The sequence below is a fragment of the Leptosomus discolor genome, chromosome 9 (assembly GCF_034619465.1).
Source record: "Leptosomus discolor isolate bLepDis1 chromosome 9, bLepDis1.hap2, whole genome shotgun sequence".
Lineage (NCBI taxonomy): Eukaryota > Metazoa > Chordata > Aves > Leptosomiformes > Leptosomidae > Leptosomus > Leptosomus discolor.
Window position 1 is genome coordinate 41,902,161 of NC_141399.1, and position 12,332 is coordinate 41,914,492.

General features: G+C 42.2%; 1 protein-coding gene across 1 annotated transcript in view; it reads right to left on the minus strand.

Annotated features, from left to right (window-relative positions):
• KIAA1210 (KIAA1210 ortholog) overlaps window positions 1–5,635 on the minus strand; it is a 44,677-nt gene extending 39,042 nt beyond the window's left edge. Inside the window, exon 1 of the mRNA XM_086470059.1 lies at window positions 5,574–5,635. Coding sequence (XP_086326185.1) covers window positions 5,574–5,635 — 62 coding nt within the window. The remainder of the gene's footprint in view (window positions 1–5,573) is intronic.
• Between the last annotated feature and the right edge of the window lie 6,697 nt (window positions 5,636–12,332).

Consider the following 12,332-nt stretch of genomic DNA (forward strand, 5'->3'; position numbering starts at 1 on the left):
AAATGAATAATGATGTGTGTGGCCCAGGTCTCAGCTTTTTCATGTACGTTGTGTTGGAAATGTTGAGCTGTTAGCACAACCCTGACTGTTAATGCAGTGATGAATGGTGACAGCTCAGCACCTGCAAGCAAAATCAGACAGGATACCAACTGACTGACTTTTTGTTGTTGTTTAAACAGTGACTCTCACAACGGAGCCTTGTAGGGCTACCTGCTATCTTGATACAAATAATTATGAATAATATAACAACAAGATTAAAAAAAAAAAACAAAACCTCACAAAAAGTCTGCAGTTAGTATTTGCTGTATTCAAAATACTGATTAAAACTTCTTGATGTTGAAACTACAACAGATTTAATGCAGAACTATAACCTTGATCACGTTAGAGTAAAGCACCTTGTGCTCAACTGTTTTCTTACAGCAGCAACCCTTAGGAGAAATTTGGGGGAAAAAAAAAAAAATAACCTTGGAATTACCTTGGGGTTTTTTTCCTTTTCCCCAACAGACAGACTTATCTCAGATTTTCCCAAGTCAGGCTGGTAATCAGCTCTAGCTGCCCAGGTAGGTTATCTACTGGAAGTACTACAGCTATAGTACTACATTTTTGTCCCACATATCTACTATAGCCAGTTTCAGCTTCTAAAGACAATTCTAGGCCTTCACATCACAGCTATTAAACTTTCTAGACCTCTATACAAGGAGGAAATGACAAATTAATCTCTCCAGTTGGCTGTAAGCGTACAAAGCTAGACACTCTGAGCAGCAGAAGTTTCTGCGTAAGAAGAGAACACAAGACAAAATTATGACAAGATGTTCTCACAGCTCAGTCTGGCAAAATAACGTTGACAAAAAACCTGACAGCCAAACAGTGCAAAAGAGTGAGAATCACATTCAGCAGACTGTCCCAAACCAAGAAGCTTCTGCTCCAGTGCAAAAGAAGTAGGACAGGCAGCATTAGAGGTGCACATCTGTCAAATACTCAGCACCTTGGTGACAGGGAAAGGGCTGTTCTGCTGATACCAAGCAAACGGGCATGCCTGCTTGGAATTCCTCTGCCTACAGCCAGCAAATGCATGGCATCACTGTGGCTGCTAAAACAAACACCATCCAGCGAGAAGCACGAGAAGCACGAGGAGGACTGAGAGACACGGAGTGACTCACTGGTGTATTAAGCCAGAACTGAACTCCTTGCACAGAGATGAGTCAAATGGAATGAATCAACAAAGAGAAATAGTTGATCTTTTTGTTAATAATACAGCACCATTACACTAATTGTGCTCAACTGCCTGCAGTGCCACGGCTCTGCCATCTCCTGACTGCTTTTGTTTCCCCTCTCAACTATTCTTGAGTAAGAAAACAGGATTTAAGCCTCCACGCGTTTAATACCAGGCATAGCACTGAACAATCCCTGTGGGCTGAAGACAAAATGCTCACAAATGTCCAAATACCCTGTATAATTGACACGTACAGGAACATGCTCGTAGGTCTGTATTGAAAGATTCCCCTGAGAGACTCACGATGCCCAGGGGGTCCTTTCACCTCAGCTCACCCTCTCTGACTTGGCCCCAGCTGGGAGAGCTCTCCACTTTCCACAAAAGCACATCCCTTCTCCTGTTCAATGCTCTCCCCCTTGCACACCCTGTAAGCTGTTTCTTGAAACCCAGTGTTGTCATTCCTGTGTGGATCCAGGGACTGTCTCTGCACTGGTGAACTTGCTTTGCTGACCAGGAACCACCTTTCATCCTCAGGTGTTTTCATCTCAAAAAAACCACTCAAAAACTGTTAATGAGTGATTCTTGCCAAAATACTGTGTTACAGTGGAGTACAATAGAGGTAAACAAACATATTTCAGGATACCAAAGTGCTTCATGGGAAGCATTTCACCTCACCAGAATTCATCAGCCACACAGACAGACCCCCCAGCTCACCACGGGACTGCAGCACTAGCTCTGCCACAGCTCCCAGGCAGCACGCACTGACTCCAAAGCTGCCAGGCCCGCTGAGCCTATGGACCGCTGCTGAGCTGAGCTGAGCCCGGGTATGCTGGGGGATGCCACAGGCAGGGATGGCCAGGGAACTCAGTGTCTGACTTCAAACGGCCTGTGAGTCCTGGAGAGATGCTCCATGTCTAAAATCGTGCCAGAGAGCAAAGCATCATGTAGTGTGGACAGTCAGTAAACACAGCTACTTAGACCCTGCAGAGATTATATGCCTCCAAAAAAGTGACAGAGGCTACAGGAGGCAAATGAGCTGCTGACAGAGAAGAGCCAAGAGTTTTAAACTGCCCCGTTCCCCACGGTGCCAAGTTGCTACTTCAGTAGCAGTTGGTGGAGCTTTAAACCAGTTCCAATTCACTTCTAGTCTCCAAGCTAAAACAGCAGCTGCTTGCTGTGGAAGGGGAACCAAAGGCTCTAAGGACCCCACGCAGATACAAAAGCTGTAAAAAGGGACTTCTGGCACTCCTTCCACTGTCCCCTATCAGCCTCTCCAACAAGAGGGCTTGGGGCGAAGGTGTGGGAGGCTGTGAACAGACATCTCAGCTTAGCTGGTGGACAACACTATCACTACACCATCTTTGCAATACTCCCAGTAAACACCAAAATCTCTTCCTGACACTCCTCTGAACAGGCAATAACGCAAGCTACAGCAACGCAGCAACAGCACCCAATCCAGAAATCACATTTTACTCAATTTCATGGTCAAAACATCATTTTACATTTGCAATGACTTTCATCTCAAACAATCTAAAAATATATTGAAAATTATATTGATGCATCCCTGGACCAACTTGCTTTATCCAAATGCTGAACTTCTTTGCAGGCTAAGAGTGCACTTCAGCACTTTTTGACAATTTCGGACTATAAGAAAAGAACACAAATATCCCAGTGGAAGTGCAGAGCTTGGCATAGCAGAAGACATTCAAACTGAAATATGTCCATAATTCTGAGATTGCTTCTGAAAGGCACCATGAAATCCTGAGTGACCACATTAAGTACAGACCAGTTAAATACATTTCCTTATAGTCTGTTATAGAAATCAGTTCTGAGCTGGCATGCAAAGCCTTCAGCCAAATATTTTATATAGCTTCTAAGACACTATATTTGTCTTTGGAAATTGGCAGTTTGCATCGACCATCAGTGAACCTTACTATTCAAGCAACCACATTTTCAGCTCATAACTATGTATTTGGCTAGTGCCAGACACTGAGAGATGTATGAAAAGATTCCTCCACAGGCTTTAGAAAACTTCATCATATCTGTCCAGGTCTAGTATTTTTTTCCTGACACTACACTAGGACCAAGCACAAAAAAACCTTGCAACAAGGATGATGAGCTATAAACTTACTGGAAGAACAATTTAAAATTATTCAGGTTGCAGATGCTGGTTACAGAGAAATATGAAAGCAATCTACAACTTTTATTTCTGTGGAATAACGCCAAGATTGGGCCTGTGACAAAGAACTACCTGGATTAGGCTTTGGGATTTTTTTTTTTAATGTGACTTCTCATGAAAGAACATTAACAAAGCACAGGGACAGGACTCTCTGCACAAAGATCAGATTCATCTATACATGACCACAGTGTACCAAGGAAGAGCCAAATGTTGCGAAGTGAAGGTAAATGTGACAGCAGCACAGAAGAGCACTACCCAAAGCAGCTTTTAAAGAGTCCAGGTGCTTTAGCTGGACCAGCAGCTCAAAGCCCTCGACAGACCCCTTTCCCAGTGCCAGTGGCAGGTTTTATGGCCTGCACCGAGCTCTATGCCGCTTTGGCTAAATCCCTACTGGTACCCAAGCCAATTCTTTAAAACATAAAAGTCATTTCACTCCAAAATAGCTTTCATTCAGAAAGCAAAGACTCCTACAGGATGAATGACCCCATGAGGATTTGGGGAAGCTGTTCCAATGACCCATTTGTCCAGAAAGACAAACACTTCACATCAAAATCCAAACAAATTTCATCCAAAATTAATCTCGGGCTAAAAACACCACTGTTACTGCAATTGGTGCCTTAAACTCATTTTAACTGCCAATAATCACAGCCAAAGCAGCACATAAAACTTGTAAAGACTGCAAAGTATTAAGAGTTGCACTAATCCACTTGGGAACACAACCTGAAATAACAGGTTGAGGAATATAATCTGTATAGATCTCAAGTGTAGAGACCTAACTGAAGAGTAACAAGAAAGAAGAATTTGTTGAAGAAAAAAAACACTGTTCCCCATAAATGGTGGAGATCCACCAGGAAAGAAGAGATCGTACGCCACACGAAAGAACCTTCATCTGCTCAGCCTTTATAGCCTCTCTCAGACTTCCAAGTTTAATGCATTAGATGCTGGAGGATTTGGGGGAAAAACAACTCAGCATAAATCAAACAATGTAAACTGATTTTTTTTGTCAATTCAAGTGCTGATCCTCCTACCTTCATCAGGACTCACTCTTAGCTCTTTTGCTAGTTCTGATCGCATCCTCCCCCATTATCAAAGGCAGACTTACTTTCCGAATATTACAAATTTCAAAGGAGGAAAAGAGACAATATGGGATGGAAATGCGAACTGAAGTCCAATAGGAATTACATGCCTTAGAAAAAGCACATTTCCAACAAAGTAATGTGACAAACTGCTGGTATGAGGGCTACAACCTTTAGGAGAGGGAAAAGGAGAAAGAGCGAATTTCCAGCTTCACTTTTGACCTATTTTTTCCCCCTCTCCTAACCATTACTCACCTATACATTTAACTATCAGAATTCACATCTTAAGCCTCAAGATACAACTCTTAAGCCTCAAGATACAACCTTGCTTGCCTTTCACTATGCATTTTCACCTTCTGTAATCCCATACTGTATGAAAGAATAGAGCCCTCTACAGTCTGCTGATGCAAAATATCATCAAAAACCACTGCTCAGTTTTTGCACAGAAAATTTTGTTCCATTCCTTAGCAGGGAGAATATCAAAGGAAAAACAGAATGTATCTTCACGGTGGTTTAAAGCACAAATACTAACATGCATTATCCCATTCTCTCCTCTCTTTAGAATCCGCTCCAACAGAGTATGTCAGTGAAGCAATAAAAAATACTTACTTTAAATACAACCAAATCTCTCAACAGGGTGTGATTACAGAAACAAACCTCAGGTTGCTTATACAAAACCCGAGCACATCAAGCTCTCAAAGAGCTTTTACTGCCAGATTTCTAGCTGAACATTTTTTAAAAGCCAATGTGCGTTTCTGTATTTCTCATTTTTATGCGTTAATATATAAACAATAAAACCAATCAATAAGGAAGAGGGCATTTTTCCTCTTGCTATAATCATACAGGAAAAGGATCTTAATTCCTTTTTTCAATATTTCATGTTTACACGTCTGAAGGTAAAAAAAACATGACCAATTTTCACCGATTTGGTATTTTAGCCAGGACTGATTTTTTGCACTTTTGTACTCAGAATGGTACCTGGGTCTCAAGGCTTAAGCATTTTGTTCAGTGCTGCTGCTGAAATACAACAGACAGAATTTCAAAGTACCCATTAGACTCGCCTCACTTTGGAAAGGTGGAGGGGAGGGCTCAGCATGGCACTTACTTTTTACTTTTCAGGCAACCGTAGAATCCAGCCATGGTCCTTCCCGGGAGGCGTGTGTGCATTTAATTCATCCTTGTGTGCGGATGCCGGCACAAAGCTTCTGCAGCTTCGTATCCTGCTCACCGAATGCCCCCACGCGCGCACAAGAAAGCCAGCATGCCGATGCAATTACTAGCCAGATAAAGTTCCTGATCTGAGGCCCTCAGACTCTGCTGAACTGGGTCCAAGGAGGGCTGTGCCTGTTCCATAAATGGTTATGAATTGTTAACTCCCCCTTTTCCTGTCTCCTTCCAGCTCTTGGTAAGCACAGCATCCTAAGTGTAAAATACCATATGGCATTTGATTCTGTCTCCCTGTGGGACTAATGAGAGGCTTGGTTGTAATTAGGATGTGAAGAAGCCCTGAGGAGATTAATTGTTATTGTTATTTTTTAGACAGAGAAAGGCTACAGAAAATACTTGCAACATCTTTGAAATAACCACTAAAAACTGTAGTCATTCTCCAGCACATAAAGGGTGCACAGGACCTTCCAGAACAGGCATTATCCCCCCTCACTGTAAACCACAACCTATTCTAACAAGCTATTCTGCACATTAACACACAAGAAAAAACACAACCCTGCAATATTGCAAGGTCTGTCAAAAAGGTCTGGGGTTTGAAGTAGCCAGCACACCCATAAAATACTGCCTGATGATGCCCTCTGACAATAGTTACTCACTACCACAACTAAGGAGGCCCTCACTGGGTGTGGAAGGAGGAAAATGGCTATGGCTTAATGCTGGGGAATGTAAACCTCAAGCAGCTTAATTCACAGGGGTGACCCAAGCCCTGGGGACAACACAGCTGCACACGTCTCTGACATTACATTGCATTAAATTCATATGGCAATGAATCCACATCGTGGCTGCTACTGACCTCTGTTGAGGTAAGAGCAGAGAAGTGAGGCAAGACGTTGCTTGAGCTGCTAGGGACTATCAGCAGCCAGTAACAGTGTTAATCTGTTCTGGAGTCGCACGTCTTTGTAAGAATCTCAGCTCTCGATTAAAAAAACCACATGCCTAGTTAAATGTAGTTAAGTTCATCACTCTTATACTGCAAAGGAAAGATTTACACTTACTCCTAAAAGATCAGAAGAAAACCACATTTGTTTGTATTTCTCAGCTAGCACATAGTATTTGAATACTTGGGTCTGGCAAGCCAGTAAGAGGGAGTATTATACGAGTATTTCTATACAAGTTCCTCTTCAAGGCGCTGAGTAGCAAGACCAGACCTAACATGGAGAAGTTCTTCTGGAATACTAGGAAAAAAATATTTTATTCTAACACCTTTCCCGTAAGAGAGACATGAAGTTTGAGAAATGCACCTCTGGTGAGGAGTCCCGTAACTGACTCAGCTACAGCAGTTTCATAACGGTGCAGAACTTTGAAATTTATGAACAAGCAACTCCGTTTCTCTATTTTCTGTAAATCCTCCTACACAAAGGAAAGCCATGGCACAAATAATAAATGATGGCAAGTGCAAGGGCCATCACAAACAGGAACCAAATCATATTCTAGTCTAGTCTCCCACTTAGCAGGAAAGAGAAAGCCTCTACAAGCAGCCAACTTCAATGCCACCCACAGAAGAACTGCAAATCAAACCTGTCCTCAAGCAGATACACTTTCTCGCTCTTGGGAAAAGACAAAGAAGCAAAAATACAGCAACTTTAGTTGAAGTTTTACCCAAATGTGTTTTGCTGTTGTCCTGAATTACTGCATTTGTCACGATGACTTCACGCTGAACTCCTAATCCTAACAGAAAAGGCTAGCTAGAGAGCATCAGTCTCCACCCATCAGAGAAAGCCCACAGAAAAAAAATGTCCAAATGAAAGCTCTGGTTATTGGGTAACAACCACCAAGAAGGAATTCCTGGAGATTATTGGAGAAACCTTCTGACTGGCTTAATATACAAAACCTTGGATGAAGGATTGCATCTGAAATCTGCCCGGCATTTAGTTCAGAAAATGCTGCCAACGGAAACATTTATAGTAAGAAATGAAGGAGACTCATGAGAAATTCACATTTGTATTTAAAAGCAAGAAAGATCAAATGGCCTTCCAGCAGGAAGGCCCAGTCCCTAAAGCCAGTGGAAAGGTGTAATCCTGATGGCTTTGGAAGAATTTCATCACTTTAACTGGTGTCGAATATGGCCCACAAGCTTCAAAAGATCTGATTTTTTGCTAACACGAAGCAGATTCCCTGTCTCCTAACCTCCTCAGACAGTTTGCCTTCAGAATATGTTTCCTTTCATTATTCTTTTTTCTTTCATGTATTTTTGTGTTTGTCTTGAAGTTACTTACTTGAACATGCAAATCCTCATCTCTTGGGTTCCATTTAGGTCAAACATAGTCGTGTTCCCAGGAACCGGCAGTTTAGCAACACACATTGCACCACCTAGAAACCCCCTTACTTTCTAAGAAGCACAGACTAGTAAACAGTCATTAAAAATAATTACCCCACCTCAGGATTTAGTCCTTTTTAATTCTCTATCTTCGTATCAGTCTCCAAGCCATTTCATGGTAGCATTTATTATTCACTGCTCTGTCTCTTTATCACTAGCACAGCTCCAAATGGCTACACACTGAGCTTTCTGGTACAGATCTGAAATCTTAGATGCTGATAAACATCATGGCTCTATGTCCACAGGCAAATCAGCGCACGTAAGCAGTTATGTTACTGCACCCCAGGTCTGACAGCCACACAGTCGCTGCACTGACATTAGCTCTTCACTTGAAAAGCTAAAGCAAATGGGCTGCTCTACTGCCAGTTAATTAATTAAAGCTGTTTTCAGCTTGGAAAGTAGATGAACACCAAATAACCACAGAATACAGACTTTGGCAAGGTAAAGATGGTTCTTTATAGATAGGAAAGACGGCAAGTTTAAACAACTGGAAGTTGAATCAGGTCTGGATTTCCTCTAAAGCTTGTGGCTTGGCTTGATTGAAACAGCCCAGTCTAGGCCCACTTTAATTGGAGAATTATGGCCTTCCCTATTGACTTCTTCAAACTCACTGTCACTGCTTTCCCTCAACAGCCCAACATTGCATCACCCCCTCTGTGATCACTGCACATCCAAATTTGGCTCGCTTCATCTTCTGAGTCCGCAGGCAGAACAAGTAGTCCAGGGGGCTAGCTGCCCGCCCGCAGTGGTACTGGCAGCGATGAAGAGGTAGCAGCAGAGCTCCCAGCGCCCAGTAAACTTCCCAACGAGTTTCTTAATTTCTCCAAAGGGAACGAGGGAGGCAAGTCTGAGCAAGGCCCAGCAACCCAGTCATTGAGAAATGCTTGCACTAAAATATAGCTCCTAAAATCAGCGATTTACTCGTTTCACAGGCACTTTCACTTGTGTCATTGCAAAAAAGGCCTCTTCAACATAAGTAACCAACAGCAACTAGTAATCCAATGGGGGAAACTCCAAGTGAGCTAAAAAACACTGGCATGTTTCCACTGTCACTTCCTACACATATACACGTACACAGGGTACATGCCAGCAGCCTGACAGCAGACGTGTCGGGAGCTACACACAACCAGCAATTCAAAATATGGTTTGTGTCCAACAGATCTACTGCTTTTCCTGCAGCCTCTTGCAACTAGATCTCTAAAGGTTAACTATGTCTTGCCTCCCCGGCTCTCAGACTTCACACTTCAAAAAACATCCATGCAAAGCTGGCTTGCATGCAATCAGGACACACATACAGTGCAACGCAGCAGGAATGGACCAGATGTCACACAGTCAGGGGATCCCATGATTCACAAACTGTGTTTAAACATGGATGTTTGATTTACCTTTTTTTTTAAATTATTTTCAGAAAGGGACAAAAGTTTCATATGAAGTTTTCACCAAACAAATGTAGGGGTGGGAGCAGAAATCCTACAGCAAACTCATAGACTATAGCATTTCAGATTACCTCTGTATTTTTATGTTTCTGAACGGACATCTTGTTAACAAAGCAGACTTTGGTCTCTCATTTTTAGCCTTTAGCCTCTACCAAAATCCAGTCTACCTCCCTCCCTCCTGGTCACTCTAACAGTCACATTTCGACTGCAACACTCTGGTAAATTTTGGTGCTGCAAAAAACACAGTGTCTATCAGGTGAGAATTCACTGAAGCAGGTTTGCAGCTCCCCCTGTCACCATTGCGATGGGGTGAGCTGTCATATACTGATCTATATGCACTTGGATATTATATAATGAAGATTCTGTGTATTTCTTACATGCATGTCGCATTTGTACCCCTAGCAACGGTTTGCACCCTCTCCACCTTTCCCAGCTACTGTCAGCCTGAGCACCACATGCCGTCCTGCATCCCGTAACGCAGCAGAGGCTATGCAGGTGCACAGACCCTCCCCGCCTTTTAGGGCAGGGCTGCATAGCCTCAAACAACTGACATTTTCTATTCATTTGTTTAACTCTGAAAAAGTAACCCTGTCAGTATCTGGACATCAAGTGAGGTATTTGGGAAAAATCCAGCAGAATCCAAGCCCTGCTTCCAGTTCTTGTATCTTTACCATTACGCGATGAAGCCTAGGTTAATGGAGAACCAGATTTTATGTTGCACTTGATCTTGCCCAAGTATTTATAAAAATGGGTCGTTCCAGCTGAACTGCATGTAAAGCACTCCGTTCATTACAACCTGGAATAAACCTTGCACAGAAATCTAACCATAACATTGCAAGACACTCTTCCCATACCACAATTCTCTCTGCATTTGGTATGTGGATTGCTTACCTGTGTACTAACATAAATGTGACTCTCAGGAAACACCTTCCTGAAACAGAAATGGATTCAGCTTTCTTACAAGTGAGATTCCCAGGCTGGCAAATGAGCCTGGCTTGGAAATGTTCGGTGAAAACCCTTCAATACTGAAGAAACAACTAAACAGGCATCACTGTTAAAAGCTGCAGTATCAGAGCTTTAAGCAAACAGGGTTGGAATCACACACAGTACTCTGCAGAAAACAAAGAAGTGGAGATAAGAGGATTTCTGCCTTGCAGAGTTTATACATCCATCTGTGATTAATATTAGGAGGAAAATGAGGGTCAAAGCCTCTGAAACTGAAAGTAGACAGTGTAGTCAGGGGCCTCTAACTATGCAATCTATCAGCTTTTTATGGATGCATATAAGCCTGAAAAATTCGCCATGATACTTGCTCTGGAGTCTAATTACTGTATGTTGCTCTACTTACGTATATTTTTACACTTTGTGCACAATGTGTGGGATTTGGGGGATTTTTGCTGTTGTTATTCCCTGTTAGAGGACTTCCTGCGAGCTCCTTCAATAAAAAGAATATTTCAAAGAAAGCAGCAATACGCGTAATCTCTTTGATTCCAGTGTTTGGTAATTCTGAGTCTGAATCATGTCTTGCAGTTCACCACAAACACACAGTCTCCACCTCTGAGGAAGGAGCGAAGATAAACTTCAGTATGGGGTATCCAGTGCATTACTGAATTCTAAATATGGCCAAAAAGATTCTGGTATGCTAAAGCTGTCCTTTGTCTCCCCACAGTCAAACATGAACTCTTCCTGGATTATCTGGAGATGAAGGTCAGGCCATGTGTCATTCAAAAGGTAATTTCCCCTAGATTTGCAACAGGATCACAGATGTAACCTCAGACTTCAATGTCAGAAAATACCAACTGCCAAACAAATATTATAGATAAAGAGATAGAAGTGTTTGACATTTTACACATCTACAATGATTGATTTGCATAGAAATATGTCATTTATTTATAGAGAAAGTAACAGCATCCCTGTATACAAAGACAATGTAGCCAGGATGTGCTGCCTCTCACATATCTGCTTTTTTCATCCAAGATCATAAACCTAAAATCTAAGATTTTAATGAATCTGAATGAAATGCAGATTGGTTTTGCACACAGTGGAAGACCTTGGTATTTCCTGTGAAAATACTAGTACGGTCAATATTTTATATACTGGGAAACTGTGGTTCTTTTGTCTAAGGGGGGTTAGTGCAGAAGCCGAACAAAGGAGCTCTATTTCTACACATTCTGACTTAAGAAAATACCATGTTAAAAAATATTAAGTTCCAACAACACAACTTTTCCTTCTCAGTGTCCAGGCAGGCACCAATATACAAGCCCATGTGGAAAGAAATGTGAGACGACAGTATGTAGCTACAGACACATGGACCAGTGCCTAGTCTAGATGTTGAACACCAGAGGTAACAGTCTAAACAAATATCCTGAGATGATGTGAATAACGAATTGAGTTTTCTACACCCCATTCTTCCCAAATTCCTCTCTAGGGACAGATCCAGTAAATGTCCTTGCAACACTCTTGCCAAGTCCCTTGGAGACAGATCAGACCGACATAGCCACTAACGCTTGTGCTGTGAATAGCAATCAAGTTTAATGACTTCCCATGTATATTAGTTTTGCGCTAATGTAGGCCCACCTCTTCAACAGAATTACTCCTGATTTGTTTGTACAGGTATAAGCAAAAGGAGAACCAGGGACTTGCACATCTGGAATAATACTCCTGAAACCATCAACATCCTGAATTTCAACTGCAACTGAAATAAAAATTCAAAAGCGAAGGTCATCTCTGATACCATCTCACTGGCTGTCAGCTGAAGCAATAATACGGGAAATCACGGAAGCACAGCTCTGGGGAAAAGGCTGTCTGACTCCAGTGCCTGCAAACACAAGGCTAAAGATAAAGTGACCATTAACCTTCAGAGAAGGGCAGTGAGGTCCCAGAA